This window comes from Scyliorhinus torazame, chromosome 28 (genome assembly GCF_047496885.1).
Source record: "Scyliorhinus torazame isolate Kashiwa2021f chromosome 28, sScyTor2.1, whole genome shotgun sequence".
NCBI lineage: Eukaryota > Metazoa > Chordata > Chondrichthyes > Carcharhiniformes > Scyliorhinidae > Scyliorhinus > Scyliorhinus torazame.
The window spans coordinates 30562226-30586932 of NC_092734.1; the positions used below are offsets into that span (position 1 = coordinate 30562226).

At 51.0% G+C, this 24707-nt stretch overlaps 1 protein-coding gene across 2 annotated transcripts in view; it reads right to left on the reverse strand.

Annotated features, from left to right (window-relative positions):
- The window catches only part of LOC140403644 (transmembrane protein 150A), a 124375-nt gene that overhangs the window by 38120 nt on the left and 61548 nt on the right, over window positions 1–24707 (reverse strand). For both annotated transcript variants that reach the window (XM_072491792.1, XM_072491793.1), the window contains exon 5: window positions 24514–24581. In XM_072491792.1, coding sequence (XP_072347893.1) covers window positions 24514–24581 — 68 coding nt within the window. The remainder of the gene's footprint in view (window positions 1–24513; window positions 24582–24707) is intronic.

Genomic DNA, 24707 nt, shown 5'->3' on the forward strand with positions numbered 1-24707 from the left:
TCGATTCTTGGCTTGAGTCACTGTCTGTGCGGAGTCTGCACGTTCTCCCCGTGTCTGCGTGGGTTTCCTCCGGGCCCTCCGGTTTCCTCCCACAGTCCAAAGATGTGCAGGTTAGGTGGATTGACCAAGCTAAATTGCCCCTAGTGTCCAAAAAAGGTTAGCTGGGGTTGTGTGGATAGTGTGGAGGTGTGGACTTGGGTGGGGTGCTCTTTCCAAGGGCCGATGCAGACTCGATGGGCCAAATGGCCTCTGATGTGTTGGGTGTTCTGGATCACAAACAGGTCACCAACACTTGAATTGGTGCAACTCTATTTTATTATAAGGTTAACTATATTAACATACTTGAACTGTGGGTAAATGCAATACCAGCTTTAACTGTTGACCCTTGCCTAGTCCTAACCAGGTGATGCACTCAGCACATGGTGAATGTCTGTGTTGCAGGCTGTGAGCTCTGTGCTCCGAGCTGGCTGCTACTAGAATGAGCGGGAACTCTCCTGTCCCCTGTCTTTATAGTGCGTGTGCTCTCATTGGTGATTGGCTGCGGTGTTGTGTATGCTGATTGGTCCCACTGCATGTCCATCAGTGTGTGTGTGTGTGCCTGCACCATGATATACTGGTGTATATTATGTCAGCCTCCTTCTGCACTGTAAACTCTATGAAATTCTATTCTATGATTCCAGTTACCCCCTCGGAGAAACCTGGCTGGTTACTGAGCTGTGGCCTATTGCTTATAAAAACATGCTGACTCCTAATGATCTCGGTTCTCTTAATGTGAGATGGAGACACTCAGTCAATGACCCATAGCAACAATTTCCACACAGATCAGCAGATTCACAAATTGTGTACTTCACTGCAAGTAGATTATCAACATCTTCCCCGATTTCAACAAAACCTTCCTACTTTTGTCGGGAGTAGAGATCTTGGGCTGAAGTCTCCGATTGCCGACGCCGAAATCGTATCCGCCGATCGGCCGGAGAATCAGTTTTTACGCCGGAATTGGGGCGGTGCCGTTTTTGCGAAACTCCGTCCCCTCATAAACGGCACAGTCGGGGAGTAGGCCGACGCCATCGGGACGGCCCTCCCCCGATACTCCGCCCCCGATGGGCTGAGACCCCGATGTCGTGAAGCATGTGTCCTCACAACGTTCGGGGACCTCGTGTGGCGGCTGCGGACCATGTCCAGCGCCGCCGCAGTTGAGGGGGAGCCGTTCCGTTGGCAGGAGGGCCTTCGGCGGGGGCTGGGGGGAATGGTGGGGGGTGGTCCGGGGGTGGCGAGGGTGGTTATAGGGAGGCAGTTTTTGGCAGGCCGGGTCCGCCTATGGCCGGAACCAGGATGTACGGCGCGGCTGCCACAGGCCACCGGCGTGCACCAGCGCAGCCATGGACCCGGCCATCCTGCGGCCGTATCTGCAGGTAAAGCCGGGTGCTGCGCGGCTGCTAGCCCCTCACTGGGCGGAGGATCGGTGCGGGGGCGGCACCGACTTTCTGGTCCTAGGACCAGACGGATCCTGCGGACATAGCCGTAGAATCGGAGAATCCGGCCTTTAGGCCCATACTGTCTGCACCAGCCTACAAGCACCCATCTAATCTCATCCCCTTTTCCAGCACTTACTCTGTAGCCTTGTATGCTACGGCATTTCAAATGCTCATCGAAATGCTTCTGAAATGTTGTGAGGGTTCCCACCTCTACCACCCTTTCCGGCAGCGAGTCCCAGACTCCCACCACCCTCTGGGTGAAAAGGTTTTTCCTCAAATTCCCCCTCAACTCCCCCTGACCTTGGGGCAGCACGGTAGCACAAGTGGATAGCACTGTGGCTTCACAGCGCCAGGGTCCCAGGTTCGATTCCCCGCTGGGTCACTGTCTGTGCAGAGTCTGCACGTTCTCCCCGTGTCTGCGTGGGTTTCCTCCGGGTGCGTCGGTTTCCTCCCACAGTCCAAAGACGTGCAGATTAGGTGGATTGGCCATGATAAATTGCCCTTAGTGACCAAAAAGGTTAGGAGGGGTTATTGGGTTATGGGGATAACGTGGAAGTGAGGGCTTAAGTGGGTCGGTGTAGACTTGAAGGGTTGAATGGCCTCCTTCAGCACTGTATGTTCTATGTTCAACTTGATGGGCCGAATGGCCTAATTCTGCTCCCATGTCTCATTGTCTTATAGTCTAAAGGTGCTATGTGAATGAAAGTCTTCAGGATAGGAAAGAATGCCGACAATGGAAAGAAATCTGAACCTCATCAATCGCCAAAATTGTGTTGCCAAGAGACTGAAAAGCTTGGATTAAGGCTGGAAGCACAGGTATTGCGTCCTCAATTCAGACATTTACAGCACAGCAGGCCATTCGGCCCATTGTGTCCATGCTGGTCAACAAAGACCTGACGACACGAATCCCATTTTCCAGCACATGGCCCATATCCATGGAGGTTATGGCAGCGCAAGTGAATATCTAAACATTTCTTTGTTTTTTTCTTTTTTTTCATTAAAAAACAAATAAAAATTTAGAGTACCCAATTATTTATTTTTTTCCCAATTAAGGGGCAATTTAGCGTGGCCAATCCACCTACCCTTCACATCTTTGGGTTTGTGGGGGTGAGACCCACGCAGACACAGAGAGAATGTGCAAACTTCACACGGACAGTGACACAGGGCCGGGATTCGAACCCCGGTCCTCAGCGCCGCAGTCCCAGTGCTAACCACTGCGCCACATGCCGCCCCGAATATCTAAATACTTCTTAAATGTTATGAGAGTTTCTAACTGAGCCACTCTTACAGGCAGCGAGTTCCAGACTTCCACCACCCTCTGGGTAAAAAGATTTCTCCTCGACTTCCCTCTTAGCTTCCTCCCTCTGACCTTGAATCTGTACCCCCCCCCCCCCCCCCCCCCCCCCCAGTTACTGACCCCTCTCCTAAGGGGGAAAAGTTCCTTCCTATCCACCTTAGGGCAGCACGGTAGCATAGTGGTTAGCACAATTGCTTCACAGCTCCAGGGTCCCAGGTTCGATTCCCGCCTTGGGTCACTGTCTGTGCGGAGTCTGCACGTTCTCCCCGTGTGTGCGTGGGTTTCCTCCGGGTGCTCCGGTTTCCTCCCACAGTGCAAAGATGTGCAGGTTAGGTGGATTGGCCATGATCAATTGCCCTTAGTGTGCAAAATTACCCTTAGTGTTGGGTGGAGTTACTGGGTTATGGGGACAGGGTGGAGGTGTGGGCTTGGGTAGGGTGCTCTTTCCAAGAGCCAGTGCAGAGTCGATGGGCCGAATGGCCTCCTTCTGCACTGTAAATTCTATGATTATCTATCTCCCTCATAACTTTGTGCACCTTGATGAAGTTCCCTCTCAGCCTTCTCTGCTCCAAGGAAAACAACCCCAGCCTAACCAGCTCCTCTTCATGGCTGGAAAGCTCCAGCCCCAGGCAACATCCTGGTGAATCTCCCTTCTGCACTCTCTCTAGTGCAATCACATCCTTCCTATCGTGTGGCAATGATAGCTGTATCGAAATGTGTGCCCATCTGTCCAATTCACACCTGAAAATAGCTAAACTCTACAATCCCGACCAAATTCTTCCTCCCTCCACTCCGATTCAGAATCCCAACCTATCTCCATCACTTTCTATGCATTGTCCCCCACTCCTTGTCATTCCTATATATTTACATTGTAGTATAACAACAGTGATTACCCTTCAAGAACTTTTTCATTGTGGTTTTTTTTCTTCTCTGCACTTTTCCAGATTAATTAAATTCTTCTTTTATTTAATTAATTCACGGGATTTGGGCTGGTAAGGCCGAGCATTTTTTTTGTCAATCCCTACTTGTCCTTGAGATGGTGGTGGTGAGTCGTCTGCTGCCTCGAATACAAATTGCTCGGCCATTTCTGAGGGCAGTTGAGAGTCAACTACTGTGGGTCTGAAGTCACATGTAGGCCAGACCGGATAAGGACGGCAGATTTCCTTCCCTAAAGGGCATCAATGAACCAGATGGGTTTCTATGACAACCCAATAGTTTTTTAGTCAATGGTATTAGCCGTTTCCTATACTGAGGGTTGGTACATTTTACGGCAAGATTACCTCAATTGACCTTCTCTCCATTCCTCCTTCTCTGCAATCTACAGCTTATTAGCTTTGGGACAGCAGGCAATAACTTGATGTCTTGAGAGGCCAATTCACTGAGACTGCTTAATCTTTTCCCCGATTGCCTTGGTCAATATTTTTCCATTCAGCCCCCATTTCCTCTGCCCGTTCCTCATTCCTAAGCCCGTAGTATTATGTTTGTCCACATTAAATGTTTGGTCAACACTTCTCAGACACTGGGAAGGCTGGACGATAGGCGACCAAAAGACTAAAATCCTTCCAAACCTGGGCCTACAGGAAAATGCTTAGAACATCTTGGAAAGAAAGACAAACAAGGAGAATGCCCTAGGGAGTAGAAACCTGATAGACATCAGGAGAGGTGGTGTTGTGGTATTGTTACTGATTTGTTAATGCAACGACCCAACATCATGTTCTGGGGACCCCGGTTCAAATCCCGCAATGAAATTCAAATTCAATTAAACTCTGGAATTAAAAGTTTAACGATGACCATTGTCCGTAAAAAAAAAAAACACCTGGCTCCTTTGGGGAAGGAAATCTGCCGTCCTTACCCGGTCTGGCCTACATGTGACTCCAGACCCACAGCAATGTGGTTGGCTCTTAACTGCCCCTCTTGAAAAAGCACTCAGTCGAAGGTAACTAGGGATGGGCAACAAATGCTGGTCCATGTAAGACGAAAGGAGGAGCGGATCCTCGAGTTATTTTGACAACAATGTACACAGAACCCGGACTGGAGGCGACGGCAATGGTAAAAGGAGCTGGAGAAGAGCTCGTTAAAGAGACACCAATGAACGGGCAATCGTGAGGAGGCAGTGAGGAGAACTGACAATACATCTGGTGAGAATTGTATCCAATCCTCATCAAGATGAGGAAACCTGAATGAAAAAACCTCCCAGCTGCCTAAGGGCGGCACGACGGCACAGTGGTTATCACCGCTGCCTCACAGCGCCAGGGACCCGGGTTCGATTCCCCGCTGGATCACTGTCTATGCGGAGTTTGCACGTTCTCCCCGTGTCTGCGTGGGTTTCCTCCGGGTGCTCCGGTTTCCTCCCACAGTCCAAAGATGTGCGGGTTAGATGGATTGGCCACGCTACATTGTCCCTCAGTGTCCAAAAAGGTTAGGTGGGGTTACTGGGTTACGGGGATAGGGTGGAGGCATGGGCTTAAATCGGGTGCTCTTTCCAAGGGCCGGTGCAGACTCGATGGGCTGAATGGCCTCCTTCTGCACTGTAGGGATTCTATGATTCTACCCGTACAACGGGAACAAGCCTGCTGTGCTTCCCCATCATCCATCGTATTACCCATGATACGTGATGATTTATTTTTGAATATACTTTTCTCTCTTTCAGTTCCTCCAATGACAGACTGTGTGTGTGTGTGTGTGTGTATTGGGGGAGTGTGTGTGTGTGTGTGTGTGTGGGGGGGGGGGGGGGGGGGGGGCAAGGTTGTAGGGAGTGGAGAGATGGAATATGAGACAGAAAAGCAAGGTGTGCTGCGTCTGTTCATTTCTCCTGAGCGACCAGCGTCATTGACTTGACTTGGCTCTCCCCTCCCATCACCAACGTTCACTCTGTATGATTGTGCCTGCTGTCGGACGAGCAATTCTTTCTCAGTATCTTTACTGAGAATGAAAGGAGGAGGGTATTTGGAAATTCTATACCTAATGTGAAACTTGACTCAGTGGGAAGAAGTCAAAGGATCGAGCATGGAGGTCAGGGCCTCCATTTACGCAAATCATGACCTTCCAAGAGATACAATTGACGACTAGAAAATTGGGCACTCTTGTGCCTGGGGTGTACTGACACTGCCCCCCAAACTGCCCACCCTCCCCTCTCCCGTGTCACCTTATTCTCCACTCTTACAGAGACAGAGGCCTCAGTGGGCCTGCACCCTCTCAAACCTCACCCAAGTGAGCAGAACCTGTGGACAGATCAGTGAAGGTGGAACTCTGGTCGAGGCTGAGGCGGATGCTGTGGTCAGCATGTTTAATTTGGAACTCTCTTCCTGAAAAGACGGTGAGAGTAGAGTCATTGAATATTTTTACGGCAGAGGGAGATAGATTCTTGGGAAACGGGTGTGGCGCGTTAGGGTAGCGGGGGAGGCGGGGCCCAGATTTGGGGTTCCAATCAGTTCAGCCATGACCTTATTAAATGGCTGCTCCTTGTTCATATGTTGGTACTAATAATAATTTCTTAAAAAAGAAATTTAGCGTACCCAAATCGCCGCCATCGTCCTATTCCAGGGCCACGTGCGGACCCCGGGCGCCGCCATCTTGTCACGTGGACGCCACGTTAGAGGGATGGGCGGCGCCATTTTGTGCACCCCCAGCCATGTGCGACCGATGGGAGCCGCCATCTTGGATGAACCCCCAGGACCCCAGCTCGGCTGACCACACACTGCCTGAAGAGAACACTCAACTGCTGCGATTAGCCTCGGTGACTCTGGATCAGTCCCGGCCTTGAACACTCTCAACTGCTACAACGACTGTATTTATCAACGGGCACGAGACGTCCTGCCTAATTGACTCTGGGAACACGGAGAGCTTCATACACCGCGACACGGTAATGCGCTGTTCTCTCCTCATCCACCCCGTTAATCAAAAAATCTCCCTGGCCTCCGGTTCTCACACAGTGGAGATAAAGGGGTTTTGTGTCGCAAATCTCACAGTCCAGGGAAGGGAGTTCAAAAATTTCCGTCTCTACGTCCTTCCCCACCTCTGCGCGGCCACACTCCTAGGTTTAGACTTCCAGTGTAACCTCCAAAGTCTAACCTTCAAATTCGGCAGCCCTATACCCCCGCTCACTGTCTGCAGCCTCGCGACCCTCAGGGTCGACCCGCCTTCCCTGTTTGCGAACCTCACCCCGGATTGCAAACCCGTCGCCAACAGGAGCAGATGCTACAGTGCCCAGGACCGGACCTTTATAGGTCAGAGGTCCAAAGGCTACTGAGGGAAGGAGTCACTGAAGCCAGTAACAGCTCCTGGAGAGCTCACGTAGTGGTGGTAAAGACCGGGGAGAAGCATAGGATGGTCATCGACTAGTCAGACCATCAACAGGTTTACGCAGTTGGACGCGTACCCTCTCCCCCACATATCCGACCTGGTAAACAGGATCGCGCATTACAAGGTCTTCTCCACGGTGGACGTTAAGTCCGCCTACCACCAGCTCCCCATCCGCACTAGTGACCGCAAATACACTGCCTTCGAGGCAGATGGGCAGCTCTATCACTTCTTAAGGGTTCCCTTCGGTGTCACCAACAGGGTCTCGGTCGTCCAGCGCGAGATGGACCGAATGGTTGACGGGCCACATTCCCGTATCTCGATAATGTCACCATCTGCGGCCACGACCAGCAGGACCACGACACCAACCTCCGAAAATTCCTCCAGACCGCAAAAATCCTTAACCTTACATACAACAAGGATAAATGAGTGTTTAGCACCAACCGCCTAGCCATCCTCGGCTACGTAGTGCGAAATGGAGTTATAGGCCCCGACCCTGAACGCATGCGCCCCCTTATGGAGTTCCCCTTCCCTCACTGCTCCAAGGCCCTGAAGCGCTGCCTAGGGTTTTTCAGTTACTACCCACAGTGGGTCCCCAACTATGCGGACAAGGCCCGTCCCCTGATCCAATCCACAGCTTTTCCCCTGTCGATGGAGGCCCGCCAGGCCTTCAGCCGCATCAAAGCAGACATTGCAAAGGCCACGATGCACGCCATCGACGAGTCCCCCCCCTTCCAGGTCGAGAGCGACGCGTCTGACGTAGCTCAGGCGGCCTCCCTCAACCAAGCGGGCAGACCCGTGGCCTTCTTCTCACGCACCCTCCATGCTTCCGAAATCCGCCACTCCTCAGTCGAAAAGGAGGCCCAGGCCATAGTAGAAGCCGTACGACATTGGAGGCATTACCTGGCCGGCAGGAGATTCACTCTCTTCACGGATCAATGGTCGGTTGCCATCATGTTCGATAATGCACAGCGGGGCAAGATAAAAAGCAACAAGATCTTGCGGTGGAGGATTGAACTCTCCATCTACAACTACGAGATCTTGTATCGTCCCGGGAAGATAAATGAGCCTCCTGACGCCCTGTCCCGCGGCACATGTGCCACCGCACAAGTGGACCGCATCCGAGCCCTCCACGAGGACCTCTGCCACCCAGGGGTCACTTGCTTTTTCCATTTTGTCAAGACCCGCAACCTGTCCTACTCCATCGAGGAGGTCAGGACAGCCACCAGGGACTGCCAAATCTGCACGGAGTGCAAACCGCACTTCTACAGGCCAGAGAAAGCGCACCTGATAAACGTTTCCCGTCCCTTTGAACACCTCAGCATGGACTTCAAAGGCCCCCTCCCCTCCACCGACAGCACACATACTTCCTGAACGTGATTGACGATTACTCCCGGTTCCCATTCGCCAAACCCTGCCCCGACATAGAACATAGAACATAGAACAATACAGCGCAGTACAGGCCCTTCGGCCCACGATGTTGCACCGAAACAAAAGCCATCTAACCTACACTATGCCATTATCATCCATATGTTTATCCAATAAACTTTTAAATGCCCTCAATGTTGGCGAGTTCACTACTGTAGCAGGTAGGGCATTCCACGGCCTCACTACTATTTGCGTAAAGAACCTACCTCTGACCTCTGTCCTATATCTATTACCCCTCAGTTTAAAGCTATGTCCCCTCGTGCCAGCCATTTCCATCCGCGGGAGAAGGCTCTCACTGTCCACCCTATCCAACCCCTGATCATTTAGTATGCCTCTATTAAGTCTCCTCTTAACCTTCTTCTCTCCAACGAAAACAACCTCAAGTCCATCAGCCTTTCCTCATAAGATTTTCCCTCCATACCAGGCAACATCCTGGTAAATCTCCTCTGCACCCGCTCCAAAGCCTCCACGTCCTTCCTATAATGCGGTGACCAGAACTGTACGCAATGCTCCAAATGCGGCCGTACCAGAGTTCTGTACAGCTGCAACATGACCTCCCGACTCCGGAACTCAATCCCTCGACCAATAAAGGCCAACACTCCATAGGCCTTCTTCACAACCCTATCAACCTGGGTGGCAACTTTCAGGGATCTATGTACATGGACACCTAGATCCCTCTGCTCATCCACACTTCCAAGAACTTTACCATTAGCCAAATATGGCTAATTGGCTAAAAAGCCAATGGCAACGTGGGTACAGGGTTGGTTCAGGAACAGAACGCAGATGGAACGGTGAACATGCACTTTTTCGGATTGGCAGGGAGGGTGTCACCCAGGGGGGCGGTACCAGAGTTCTATACAGCTGCAACATGACCTCCCGACTCCGGAACTCAATCCCTCTACCAATAAAGGCCAACACTCCATAGGCCTTCTTTGCAACCCTATCAACCTGGGTGGCAACTTTCAGGGATCTATGTACATGGACACCTAGATCCCTCTGCTCATCCACACTTTCAAGAACTTTACCATTAGCCAAATATTCCGCATTCCTGTTATTCCTTCCAAAGTGAATCACCTCACATTAAACTCCATTTGCCACCTCTCAGCCCAGCTCTGCAGCTTATCTATATCCCTCTGTAACCTGCTACATCCTTCCACACTATCGACAACACCACCGACTTTAGTGTCGTCTGCAAATTTACTCACCCACCCTTCTGCCCCTTCCTCTAGGTCATTGATAAAAATGACAAACAGCAACGGCCCCAGAACAGATCCTTGTGGTACTCCACTTGTGACTGTACTCCATTCTGAACATTTCCCATCAACCACCACCCTCTGTCTTCTTTCAGCTAGCCAATTTCTGATCCACATCTCTAAATCACCCTCAATCCCCAGCCTCCGTATTTTCTGCAATAGCCTACCGTGGGGAACCTTATCAAACGCTTTGCTGAAATCCATATACACCACATCAACTGCTCTACCCTCATCTACCTGTTCAGTCACCTTCTCAAAGAACTCAATAAGGTTTGTGAGGCATGACCTACCCTTCACAAAGCCATGCTGACTATCCCTGATCATATTATTCCTATCTAGATGATTATAAATCTTGTCTCTTATAATCCCCTCCAAGACTTTACCCACTACAGACGTGAGGCTCACCGTTCTATAGTTGCCGGGGTTGTCTCTGCTCCCCTTTTTGAACAAAGGGACCACATTTGCTGTCCTCCAGTCCTCTGGCACTATTCCTGTAGCCAATGATGACATAAAAATCAAAGCCAAAGGTCCAGCAATTTCTTCCCTGGCCTCCCAGAGAATCCTAGGATAAATCCCATCAGGTCCCGGGGACTTATCTATTTTCAGCCTGTCCAGAATTGCCAACACCTCTTCCCTACGTATCTCAATGCCATCTATTCTATTAGCCTGGGGCTCAGCATTCTCCTCCACAACATTATCTTTTTCCTGAGTGAATACTGACAAAAAATATTCATTTAGTATCTCGCCTATCTCTTCAGACTCCACACACAATTTCCCATCCCTGTCCTTGACTGGTCCTACTCTTTCCCTAGTCATTCGCTTATTCCTGACATACCTATAGAAAGCTTTTGGGTTTTCCTTGATCCTTCCTGCCAAATACTTCTCATGTCCCCTCCTTGCTCGTCTTAGCTCTCTCTTTAGATCCTTCCTCGCTACCTTGTAACTATCAAGCGCGCCAACTGAAACTTCACACCTCATCTTCACATAGGCCTCCTTCTTCCTCTTAACAATAGATTCCACTTCCTTGGTAAACCACGGTTCCCTCGCTCAACGCCTTCCTCCCTGCCTGACCGGTACATACTTATCAAGAACACGCAGTAGCTGATCCTTGAACAAGCCCCACTTATCCAGTGTGCCCAACACTTGCAGCCTACTTCTCCACCTTATCCCCCCCAAGTCACGTCTAATGGCATCATAATTGCCCTTCCCCCAGCTATAACTCTTGCCCTGCGGTGTATACTTATCCCTTTCCATCATTAACGTAAACGTCACCGAATTGTTGTCACTGTCCCCAAAGTGCTCTCCTACCTCCAAATCCAACACCTGGCCTGGTTCATTACCCAAAACCAAATCCAACGTGGCCTCACCTCTTGTTGGCCTGTCAACATATTGTTTCAGGAAACCCTCCTGCACACACTGTACAAAAAACGACCCATCTATTGTACTCGAACTATATCTTTTCCAGTCAATATTTGGAAAGTTAAAGTCTCCCATAATAACTACCCTGTTACTTGCGCTCTTATCCAGAATCATCTTCGCCATCCTTTCCTCTACATCCCTAGAACTATTAGGAGGCCTATAAAAAACTCCCAACAGGGTGACCTCTCCTTTCCTGTTTCTAACTTCAGCCCATACTACCTCGGAAGAAGAGTCCCCATCTAGCATCCTCTCTGCCACCGTAATACTGCTCTTGACTAGCAGCGCCACACCTCCCCCTCTTTTGCCTCCTTCTCTGAGCTTACTAAAACACCTAAACCCCGGAACCTGCAACATCCATTCCTGTCCCTGCTCTATCCATGTCTCCGAAATGGCCACAACATCGAAGTCCCAGGTACCAACCCATTCTGCCAGTTCCCCTACCTTGTTTCGTATACTCCTGGCATTGAAGTAGACACACTTCAAACCACCTACCTGAACACTGGCCCCCTCCTGCGACGTCAAATCTGTGCTCCTGACCTCTATACTCTCATTCTCCCTTACCCTAAAACTACAATCCAGGTTCCCATGCCCCTGCTGCATTAGTTTAAACCCCCCCAAAGAGCACTAACAAATCTCCCCCCCAGGATATTTGTGCCCCTCAGGTTCAGATGTAGACCATCCTGTCTGTAGAGGTCCCACCTTCCCCAGAAAGAGCCCCAGTTATCCAGAAATCTGAATCCCTCCCGCCTGCACCATCCCTGTAGCCACGTGTTTAAATGCTCTCTCTCCCTATTCCTCATCTCACTATCACGTGGCACGGGCAACAACCCAGAGATAACAACTCTGTTTGTTCTAGTTCTGAGCTTCCATCCTAGCTCCCTGAAAGCCTGTCTGACATCCTTGTCCCCTTTCCTACCTATGTCGTTAGTGCCAATGTGGACCACGTATTGGGGCTGCTCCCCCTCCCCCCTAAGGACCCGGAAAACACGATCTGAGACATCACGTACCCTTGCACCTGGGAGGCAACATACCAAACGTGAGTCTCTCACGCTCCCACAAAATCTCCTATCTGTGCCCCTGACTATAGAGTTCCCAATTACTAATGCTCTGCTCCTCTCCCCCTTCCCTTCTGAGCAACAGGGACAGACTCCGTGCCAGAGGCCCATACCCCATGGCTTACCCCTGGTAAGTCGTCCCCCCCACAAGTATCCAAAGCGGTATACTTGTTTCTCAGGGGAACGACCGCAGGGGATCCCTGCACTGACTGCTTTTTCCCAGTCCCTCTTACAGTTACCCACCTATCTCCAATCTTTGGTGCAACTAATTCCCTGAAGCTGCTATCTATGACCCCTTCTGCCTCCCGAATGATCCGAAGTTCTTCCAACTCCAGCTCCAGTTCCCTAACTCAGTCTTGGAGGAGCTGGAGATGGCAGCACTTCCTGCAGGTAAAATCAGCAGGGACACTAACTGCATCCCTCACCTCAAACATCCTGCAGGAGGAACATTGCACTCCCTTCCCTGCCATTCCTCTAACTTTCTACCAAGATCTGGCTAACAACTAAATTAAATTTTTTTATAAAAAATAATAATATAATATAATAAAATATGGTACTTACCTCAGACCAATGGGTTTTATTATTAGGTTAGAGGAGGAGGGCGGGTGGGAGACACTACACGTGTAGTGTCTCGGGTTTCCTCTCCACCAGAATTTATTGGTGAGGGTCTTCCCAGACGTCCGCGGGTCGACTTCCTGTTCCCGTCTAAAACACGAATTTAAAAAAAAAAAAAAAAATTCTCAGCTCCTGCTGAAATTGACTAACCAGCCAGCTCCACTCCCGCCGAAATCGACTGGCCTGCCCCTGCAAAGACAAGTGCTTTTAAAGGACAGACTTACCTCCCAGCAGCCACTTCCGCACTGCTCCCGCTGAAACTGACTCACCAGCTGTTCTCCCGCCGAAATCGACTGGCCTGCCCCTGCAAAGACAAGTGCTTTTAAAGGACAGACTTACCTCCCAGCAGCCACTTCCGCACTGCTCCCGCTGAAACTGACTCACCAGCTGTTCTCCCGCCGAAATCGACTGGCCTGCCCCTGCAAAGACAAGTGCTTTTAAAGGACAGACTTACCTCCCAGCAGCCACTTCCGCACTGCTCCCGCTGAAACTGACTCACCAGCTGTTCTCCCGCCGAAATCGACTGGCCTGCCCCTGCAAAGACAAGTGCTTTTAAAGGACAGACTTACCTCCCAGCAGCCACTTCCGCACTGCTCCCGCTGAAACTGACTCACCAGCTGTTCTCCCGCCGAAATCGACTGGCCTGCCCCTGCAAAGACAAGTGCTTTTAAAGGACAGACTTACCTCCCAGCAGCCACTTCCGCACTGCTCGTGCTGAAACTGACTCACCAGCTGTTCTCCCGCCGAAATCGACATGACCGCAACCACCGTCATCAAGGCCCTCCATAGCATCTTTGCACTGTTCGGGTTCCCCGCTTACATACATAGTGTTAGGGGGTCCTCCTTTATGAGCGACAAACTGCGTCAATTCCTGCTCAGCAAGGGCATCGCCTCGAGCAGGACAACCAGTTACAACCCCCGGGGTAACGGACAGGTAGAGAGGGAGAATGGAACGGTCTGGAAGACCGTCCTACTGGCCCTACGGTCCAGGAATCTCCCGGTCTCCCGCTGGCAGGAAGTCCTCCCGGATGCCCGCCACTCCATCCGGTCACTGCTTTGTACAACCACCAATCAGACACCTCACAAACGTCTGCTTGTCTTCCCCAGGAAGTCCTCCTCTGGGACCTCGCTCCCGACCTGGCTGGCAGCTCCCGGACCCATCCTGCTCCGAAAACACGTGTGGGCGCACAAGTCGGACCCGTTGGTCGAGAGGGTCCATCTGCTCCATGCTAACCCCCAGTATGCCTACGTGGCGTACCGCGATGGCCGACAAGCTACGGACTCCCTACGAGACCTGGCGCCCACCGGAGCCCCACGCACACCCCAGCCACCAGTCCCACCCTCCCCTCCACCACGGCACCTTACAGGAGGATCGGTCCTTCCGCCGACCCGTCCAGGCCCCCCACCCACCGACGCACCCCGGCGCGCCCTTCCCCGGTCATCCATTTTCCCCACCAACGCCGTCTAGGGGTGCCAAAGCTGCCATGGAGATCGAAACCACGCTCCCGGAGTCACAGACGCCCGAGCCTCCACCGGAGTCACCACCGAAGCTCCGACGATCACAGAGGACGACCAGGGCCCCCGATCGACTGATTGCTTCATTGTAAATTGTAAACTGTAAATTTAAATCATCAATTGTAAATAGCTATCAGACTTGTAAATAGTTACAAAACCCGGTACGGAGGTATTACGGTACCTCCATAACTAATTCTACCACGTTGCCATGTTTGTAGTATCAGGCCACCACCCCTGCCGGACTCTTTTTTAACAGGGGGTGAATGTGGTAGTAGAGGTATTACGGTACTTGATAGGCTGGAGCACCATTGGTGGAAACTGTATGCTTTCTATTGGTTAAGATGTATGGTAGCTCCGCCCTGCTAGGCGGGGTATAAGAGCCCAAGCCGCCCCTGCAGCCTTCATTCTGTACCTGAGCTGCTGGGGGAAACATCTAGCTTATTAAAGCCTTCAGTTGGACTACAACCTCGCTTTAGTGGTCATTGATCGTGCATCAGTGGTCTGACACAGAACCAAAATCTGGTCACCGACCTGTCAAGATCGTGTGGACAATGACGACGCTCCAAGGCCCCTCCATTAAACTAAGTCAGCTGAAGGATTCTACCATAGAACATAGAACATAGAATACAGCGCAGTACAGGCCCTTCGGCCCACGATGTTGCACCGAAACAAAAGCCATCTAACCTACACTATGCCATTATCATCCATATGTTTATCCAATAAACTTTTAAATGCCCTCAATGTTGGCGAGTTCACTACTGTAGCAGGTAGGGCATTCCACGGCCTCACTACTATTTGCGTAAAGAACCTACCTCTGACCTCTGTCCTATATCTATTACCCCTCAGTTTAAAGCTATGTCCCCTCATGCCAGCCATTTCCATCCGCGGGAGAAGGCTCTCACTGTCCACCCCATCTAACCCCCTGATCATTTTGTATGCCTCTATTAAGTCTCCTCTTAACCTTCTTCTCTCCAACGAAAACAACCTCAAGTCCATCAGCCTTTCCTCATAAGATTTTCCCTCCATACCAGGCAACATCCTGGTAAATCTCCTCTGCACCCGCTCCAAAGCCTCCACGTCCTTCCTATAATGCGGTGACCAGAACTGTACGCAATACTCCAAATGCGGCCGAACCAGAGTTCTGTACAGCTGCAACATGACCTCCCGACTCCGGAACTCAATCCCTCTACCAATAAAGGCCAACACTCCATAGGCCTTCTTCACAACCCTATCAACCTGGGTGGCAACTTTCAGGGATCTATGTACATGGACACCTAGATCCCTCTGCTCATCCACACTTTCAAGAACTTTACCATTAGCCAAATATTCCGCATTCCTGTTATTCCTTCCAAAGTGAATCACCTCACACTTCTCTACATTAAACTCCATTTGCCACCTCTCAGCCCAGCTCTGCAGCTTATCTATATCCCTCTGTAACCTGCTACAGCCTTCCACACTATCGACAACACCACCGACTTTAGTATCGTCTGCAAATTTACTCACCCACCCTTCTGCCCCTTCCTCTAGGTCATTGATAAAAATGACAAACAGCAACGGCCCCAGAACAGATCCTTGTGGTACTCCACTTGTGACTGTACTCCATTCTGAACATTTCCCATCAACCACCACCCGCTGTCTTCTTTCAGCTAGCCAATTTCTGATCCACATCTCTAAATCACCCTCAATCCCCAGCCTCCGTATTTTCTGCAATAGCCTACCGTGGGGAACCTTATCAAACGCTTTGCTGAAATCCATATACACCACATCAACTGCTCTACCCTCATCTACCTGTTCAGTCACCTTCTCAAAGAACTCAATAAGGTTTGTGAGGCATGACCTACCCTTCACAAAACCAGGGTGCACTTGCCTCGTCTTGTCTCATCTCGAGGCCACAATCAGATTAGCCGTGATCTTAGTGAATGGAGATGCAGGCTCGAGGGGCCGAATGCCCAACTCCTGCCCCTAATCCGTCTGTAAGGCCAATGGCGATGGAGAATTGACATTTTGTTCCATGTGCCCAAATATTTGTGGGTTAAGACTGAGCCTGCTGAAGACCCATGGCAGAAACCCAGGCCCCCAAGTAAACATCATCCTCGAGCCGCGGGACAGCCGCCAACAAAGGCGGTTGCAATGTAGGAAGTTAATGTAGGCAGCGGGTGGGGGAGTTGAGAGAGCACTTACCCTGGCAGAGCGGGTGAGATCATTCAGCCTCTTCCAGCACTGGATGACGTCTTGTGGGCGGGTGGCAACTGTGTTGGCCTCCTCGGAAATGGTCTCGCAGGCAGGAGGGGTGAGTAAGGTGTGCTTCTTTGAGCAGCCCTGGGATAGAGGACATGTCGGGTGGGGCCCGGACAGTCTGAATGAAGGCCACGAGGGCCCTGGTGGTTAAACATGGCACTGCCTTCTTCTCGAGACCGCTCGCCTTCTGTCCTTGGGTTGCTGACATCTCGCATGGCCTGGTCAAGCCAGGCAGGCAGGAGAGAGCGATGAGGGTGTGCTGGACTGGTGTTTAAATATGGCGCCAGGGCCTTTGAACCCGCAGCTGAGGGCAGGCAGATGAATACTCCAGGCCTGGGTAAATCAGGGTGACATCTGGTATTAGTATTATGCTTGAAAGATTCCTTGTTCACCCTGTGTTCTGTTATCCAAGATATTTCATAACAGGATGTCATTCAGCGATCGTTTGTGGACAACATGAAGATGGGGCGTGCGAAAGAAGTCTGACGTTTGGCAATCTCTGGCCCGTTACGAGGGGGTGATTTCAAACTGACGGGAGCGTGAGATTATAGACTGGAAGATATTGGTGGAAGGATAGATATTGGATAGAACCCCACTGCCCCCCTGCTCTGTGGGTGAGTGGCATTGAGGACAGAGTGTTCTAGCATCTCATCAGCAGGTCATATTACTGACTAACCAACTCGTGGCCGAAAGAATTAAATCGATGACAAATGATGTGTGCAATGTTACAAAGATGATTAAATGATTAGTGCAATGTTGCACCAAGGGGTTAAATACACTCCACGCTATATTTCTTTGCCTCTTTCTCACGTTTCATTGGCACTGTCCACAGTTTTATAAGTCCAGCAGCCAAAGATTACATAAACCCTGGCATTAATCTGAGAACAATGAAATGCTGTTCTGAAGTCAGATCTGATAAAATGCACAAGAACAGGCATAAGTCAGGTTTAGTTAACTATCTGTGGGGAATAATTCGACTCGAGCATGGGACATTCTGTAATCCCACGCTCCCATCAGTTTGAAATCACCCCCTCGTAACGGGCCAGAGGTTGCCAAACTTTGCCAAACTTCAGACTATTTTCTCACGTCTGATTTCATGTTGTTCGCAAATGATCGCTGAATGACATCCTGTTAAAAAGTATCTTGGATAACAGGACACAGGGTGAACAAGCAATCTTTCAAGCATAATAATAATACCAGATGTCACCTTGATTTACCCACGCCTGGCTTATTCATCTGCCTACCCTGGGCTTGGGTCACTGTCTGTGCGGAGTCTGCACGTTCCCCCCGGGTGCTCCGGTTTCCTCCCACAAGTCCTGAAAGACGTGCTTGTTAGGCAAATTGGACATTCTGAATTCTCCCTCAGTGTACCCGAACAGGCGCCGGAATGTGGCGACGAGGGGCTTTTCACAGTAACTTCATTGCAGTGTTAATGTAAGCCTACTTGTGACACCAATAAGGATTATTATTATTTATGTAGTGTCCACAGGTTAAAAAGCAACAAGCCTACCCTGACGTTGGTTCTTATTTCATACAATGAACTTGTCTCCATGATATTGTACACTTGATCTACGGTTACTATGGTTGGCTGCTAGTAGAGAACTGCGGTTGATTTGCTGTGCCCTTTTAAGGCCAATCCTCAACTCTTGCCCTATAGCGAGGCTAGGTGTACATCCGCCATTTTGAAGTGTGACAGGCCCACACTGGAAGACTTTCACATACATCATTATGTTAGGGGGCAGGGAATTCTACAGACTCACAACAACCCTTTGGGTGAAGAGGTTCCTCCTCAAGTCAGTCCTAAATCTGTTCCCCCTTATTTTGAGGCTATGCCCCCTAGTTCTAGATTCACCCACCAGTAGAAACAACCTCCCTGCTTCTACCTTATCTATTCCCTTTATAATTTGATATGTTTCTATAAGATCCCCCCTCATTCTTCCAAATTCCAATGAGTATAGTCCCAGTCTATCTTCCTTGTTTGCTTGGCGTGGCGCCAGCTGAGGGGGAATGTTTGCCCCGACTCCCATTGATTTTGGCCAGGGGAATTCCAGACCCTCCCACCCAGAGACTGGGAATTCCCACTCGAGGTAAATGGGCCTATCAATCGATGATGCCCGTGGGTGGGGGTGGGGGGGGTGGGAACTGGAAAATCTACCTCTCTGATTATAATGAGACCCCCTCGGTCCCACGCTGGGTCAAATGTTGCCATTCTGGTGCCGTGCGCAGTTCCAGTCACAGGGTAAGCACAACTCTCTTCAGCAGTTCCAGCCTCCTCGATCCCAGCCTCAGTAACATTCCAGAATATAACATCAAAGGACAGGGAACGTAGCAGAAAAGGCGGACAAGTTTCCACAGGCGCAGAACTCTGTACAGAATATTGTTTCCCTGATGTCAAACATTTAATAATGATCAATTTACCTCACCTGATATTTTGTTGAATTCTTCCCTTGTGCGAATGATGCCAAATGAGCTATCATTTACTGCCCAATCCTGACAGATGCAAAACAGCCCCCCCCTCACACCATCTTTAACACTTCAATGAATGAAAAACATTTGCCAGCCACAGCTTGCATTTATATAGCACCTTTAACCGAGCAGAACACTTGGTAGGATGGTAGCCAGACATAAACTAACACTTGAGCCACTGAGGGAGATTTGAGGGCTCTTGATCATAGGCTCCCTCAAAGAGATAGGCCAGATGCTGCATCCCCCTCCCCCACCTCTCCCCGAGGCATGTTGGCTCACCATTGACCACTGACGGGATTGGGCGATCCCGCCGCAATCTACGGTGTTTGCCCTTGGCGGGACCGGAAGATCACGTGGCCACCAATGTTGAGATAAAAGTGGTGGGGTTTTCACATGAGGGTTGAGTTAGGGGAACGCAGAGTTCTCGGAGAGATCAAAAGAGTCGAGGTCATGATGGGGTTTGAACAGGAGGATGATGGGATTTTACAAATCAAGACATTGATGGGCCACAAGCCAATGTGGGGGAGCAAGCCCATGGGGAGGCAAGGCTCCCACTAATTTTTTTTGGAGTGCGCAAATGATTAAGTGCACGGCCTCTTTTTAAATGATTTGGCTTGGCCACACATAGCCAAAGAGCTTTAAGGGAACACTGTGTATGAATGGGAGTTAGTACGAGTTAGGACATGGACAACAGGTTCTAGATGAGCTCAGATTTATGGGAAGCGAGAGGTTGACCGGGGGAGCACAGGAATAATGGAGAATGGAGGTAACAGAAGCATAGAACACAGAATCCACAGTGCAGAAGGAGGCCATTCAGCCCATCAAGTCTGCACCGGCCCTTGGAAAGAGCACCCGACTTAAGCCCACATCTCCAACCTATCCCCGTAATCCAGTAAGCCCACCTAGCCATTTTGAACACTAAGGGGGCAATTTAGCATGGCCATTCCACCTAACCTGCACATCTTTGGACTGTGGGAGGAAACCGGAGCACCCGGAGGAAACCCGCGCAGACACGGGGAGAACGTGCCGACTCCGCACAGACAGGGACCCAAGCCGGGAATCGAACCTGGGACCCTGGCGCTGTGAAGCAACGGTGCTAACCACTGTGCTGCCGTGCATGAATGAAGGCTTCAACCAAGTGCTCTTGGTGATGGGAAGGATAGGTGGTCGGAAGCTAGGCCCACATCGAATTGAACACAGTTGGGCACAGTCTGGTTCAGACAGAGGGATGGAATGAGTGGTTGGGGAACGGAGCTTGTGACCAAGGCCACACGCCCACAACGATTTTGGTTTCCCCAGTAAATGATCAGTTATTGCCCATGACAGGGAGCTCTGTTGGGCAGATGGAACTCCTATCCCCAAGAGCCACAGTGACATGTTGGCCAATGGGTATGGTGTCATAGAGCTTTGGTGCCCACCTCACCGCCCAGGGTCACAAGTTCAAACCCCACCACCGCAACTGAGGAGTTGGAAAATTCAATGAACTAAAGACATCGAGAAGAAGAAGCTAATCTCAGCGATGGCGGCCAAGAAACTACCAGAGTATTGTAAAAAAAACCATCTGGTTCACTAATACCCCTTTAGGGAAGGAAATCTGCCGTCCTTACCCGGTCTGGCCTACATGTGAGTCCAGGCCCACAGCAATGTGGTTGACTCTTAACAGCCCCCTGAAAATGGCCGAACAAGCCTCTCGGTTATATTAAAGAAGGCAGCTCACCACCAACCTCTCAAAGGCAATGGAGAATGGGCAATAAATGTTGGCCTTGCCAGTGATGTCAGCCCACCAGGAGGTAACAAGGCTGAACGCATGGCCGCAATAACTTTCACAGGCCACAGGCCTTTGTTTGGATTTTTCTTGAAGCTGAAGGCACAATAATCATTCCCCCACCTCAAATGGGATTTTGCCTCAAGGAGAGGTAAAGGCTGGTGTGGAAACATTTCCAAACTGGCCTGGAAGATTTTCATCCTCCTGATAACTGGATTCAGTCGAAGTCACCCGCTGTTTTGATTGCGCATTGCGCTTAATCAGCTCAGAGTACGCTCAAAATTAAGCTGAGACATAAATGCTGCTTGTGTTTCGCTATCTCGCCCTGACCTCGGGCTCCACAGTGCAACGCACAAGTGGTTCTCCTGTGGCAATCTGAGAAAGATAACTGACATAGCGCAGCGGCCTGCTCTGGACATGGTGACCTTGTGTAGAGGGTAATCCGTTGAGCTAAGGTGGGGGTGGGGGGCAGGAAACGAGATTTGCGTCTGCAGATCGACACCTGCCATTTTTAGAAAACAATCCTTGTGAATTTTCCAATTGCGTGTCCCGTCGCTATGCCCATTGGACGGAACGTTCCACTCCCGCCAGTGCCGGGAATCGTGGCGGGTAGGGGCTCAGCGTTTGGCGTGATGACAACGGTCTGTTTGCCGCCGGTGGGCTACGTCGTTTGGAACCTTGTTCTCCCGACTTGGGATGGCTAATCCGTGTCGGGATCCATATTTTCAGTCATTTGCATCTCAGGAATGCTCATAAAGAGGGCAACTCACCGGATCACGTTCCCCTTCCAAACAAAGTGTCCCCTCCAGCGGACTATTGCAACGGTCTGTTTCCCGGCTGCGTGCACATTTCGCGCAACAGGCCAGCCTCGCTTAATCTCGAGGTGCATCGATGCAGCTATCGCCTACCTTTGAGAGCGCCGCTGCGAGATTTCGGGGGCTTGTATCACAACCTGTGCCATGGCTGGAAAGGGGAGGCAGGCATACGGGGGAAGTGGGGGGGGGAGGAGGATTTTTCCGGGGAGGGAGCGGTGGGCTTCTGGGGAGGGGGCAGGGTGGGGTTCCAAGGACAGAAGGAACAGTCGCAGTAGCACGGGGGAGTCCGATGTGGTAAGGTGGCAGGTTCAGGGCGAGAGTCTGGTAGGCGAAGGGCTCATTGGATGGGCCACGGAACGGGAAAAGACCGGTGGCTTGGATAACGGGAAGAGCAATGGTCCTGGTGGGAAAAGGGATGGTAGGGGAGGGAAGGTATGAGGAGGTGGATCGTGATAGGCGCGAACCCCTCACCCACTATCCACGACCCCACAACCCACCCCCCCCGGTCTCCCCCCCACCAGTCCCCCCAGGAGCCCCCCCGGTCAGCAGCACGAGTCCCCGGCGAATGTGACGGCGCTGGACACAGTCCGCAGCCGCCACACCGGGTTCACGATCTGTGTGAGCACACGTGTCCCGCGTCGTCGGGAACTCAGGCCATCGGGGGTGGAGCATCGTGAGTGGGCCGGCCGATCAGGCGCCGACGGCATTGCGACTGCGCCCGGCACTGTTATGCTGGTTTGGTGGGGAGGAGACTCGCAAACCACCCGATTCTCCGCCCGATCGCCGATTACGATTTCACCGTCGGCAACGGAGAATCCCGCCCAATGTCTCCTGACGCATTTCTGTATGAATGGGTGGAACACCCAGCTCTAGTCTTCCAGGATGTACTTTACCTGGAAGGGGTGGGGTTGGGATGCCATGTCTAGATGGACGCCAGGTGCAGGGCTGAGCACTTGGTTTTGTGATGGAGGGAAATCTGTAACGGACATGCTCATTAAATATTTAACTTCAATTCATTCACACATCCACGAGGCATTGATGATTCAGGCTGCAGGAAACCCTGCCTTGGCCATGGCTGTCAGCACCGATAGGCACAGGGGCAGAAGGAGCAAGGACCTGAGCAACAAGAGGCAGCAGGGCCTCCAGAAGGTCAAAAGGCTGGCGAACATGGCTCACTGCAACAGTGGGCAATGGCCTGACCATAGCCAGTGGGTGCTCTTATCTGTAGACGAGCAAAAGGCAATGCGGGAGGTGCCCTCGGATGTCCCGGGATATGCTCGCTGACATCGGCCAGCTTCCCCAATAGGAACTGCGCCCGCAAGGACTCCAGAGATGTAATGCGGAGTTCCTGGCCTGCAAGGGGCAAATGTGTGTCTGGGTGCCCTTGACATATGGCGCATGGTAGGATGGGTAACCTCCTGCCCGCTCCCGCCATGAGATTTTCCAAACTCCTCGGGGATCCATAATTAATGTGCTGAAAAGTGGAAGATCACACATGTTCACACCCAGTGGGAATCTAGCCGACTTTCGCAACAACAACCAAACTTTGTTGCCAGAACGGAAAACTCCATCCATTGTCCCAGTTAAATAGTTTATTCACTTCCATGGACCTTCCTCTCATCAAAGCTCTGATCCCTTGCATCCTTTCCTACCCCATCCTGTGCACATTGCATGAGCGGGAATAGAGAAGATTCAATGAAGCCCCCCCCCCACCTTGCGGGAATAGAGAAGTTTCAATGACCCCCCCTTGCAGGAATAGAGAAGTTTCAATGACCCCCCCACGACACATAAGCGTGGTTGACTCGGAGTCTCTCCCACTGTTACCGCCAGCCACTGTTGTGTTGGGAAGGAATTTGCGGGTTGACACTCAAACTGTTGATCTTGTTTCGAAAGCACCTTCCTTCACCGACAAGTCCTGGGGTGAGAATCAAACCCAGAGCTTCTGCCGCAGAGGCAGGGATGCTAATCTACTGCGACACGCTATCTTTTTTTGAATACTCTTTATTGTCACAAGTAGGCTTACATTAACACTGCAATGAAGTTACTGTGAAAAGCCCCTAGTCGCCACATTCCGGCACCTGTTCGGGTACACAGAGGGAGAATTCAGAATGTCCAATTCACCTAACAAGCACGTCTTTTGGGATTTGTGGGAGGAAACCGGAGCACCCGGAGGAAACCCACGCAGACACAGGGAGAACGTGCAGACTCCGCACAGACAGTGACCTAAGCTGGGAATTGAACCTGGGACCCTGGCGCTGTGAAGCCACGGTGCTAACCACTGTGCTACCGTGCTGCCCTCCTAACATTTAAAACATACTTGGATATGCACGTGAAACGCCATAATCCACAAGGCTACGGGCCAAGAGTTGGAACGTGACCAGCTGGCTTCTCGATGGCCAGCACGCACACGCTGGGCTGAATGGCCTCTTTCTCCACTGTAAATCTCAACAATACTACAATACAACCATTATCCAGACATGTGCAGTGTGCTAGGTTGTAACATTTGCAAGTGAGTGGGGTTTTAGCGAGTTCAAATCTCAGCTTGTGTTGCTGCTTTTTTTAGCACAAGTCACTAGAGCTTGTCTGGGCTGTGGGAAAAAGATTCAGGGGGAAAAAAAAAAGAGATGATCTTATTTTTGTTACTGTAAACAAACGATGGGCAACGTGCTGCTGCCGGATATCGAGGAGGAACACCAGAACATAAACAACCACAACAACCGAGCTCCGGGCAACGCAGTCTGGAGCTCGCCCGAACGTTTCATTCACCAAAACAGAAAGATAATATCACATTGTTTTCACATGCGGAATGCATTGAGTGAGTGACAGTCACCCAGCCAGCTTCAGTTGTAATGCAGCGATGATACGTCACTTACCCATAAAGGAACCCACACTACAGATCAAACTGAAGAGACAGCTCTCGGGAGGGAGGGTGCCACACTTACTGCAGGGGGGTTTGAGGGTGGGAGGGGAGGAGAGAGAGAGAGAGAGATAGTGAGTGAGTATTCCCGGAGTTCCTGTACAAACACAATCAGCAGCAGCGTGAACTTCCACCCAATTCTAATTCTGC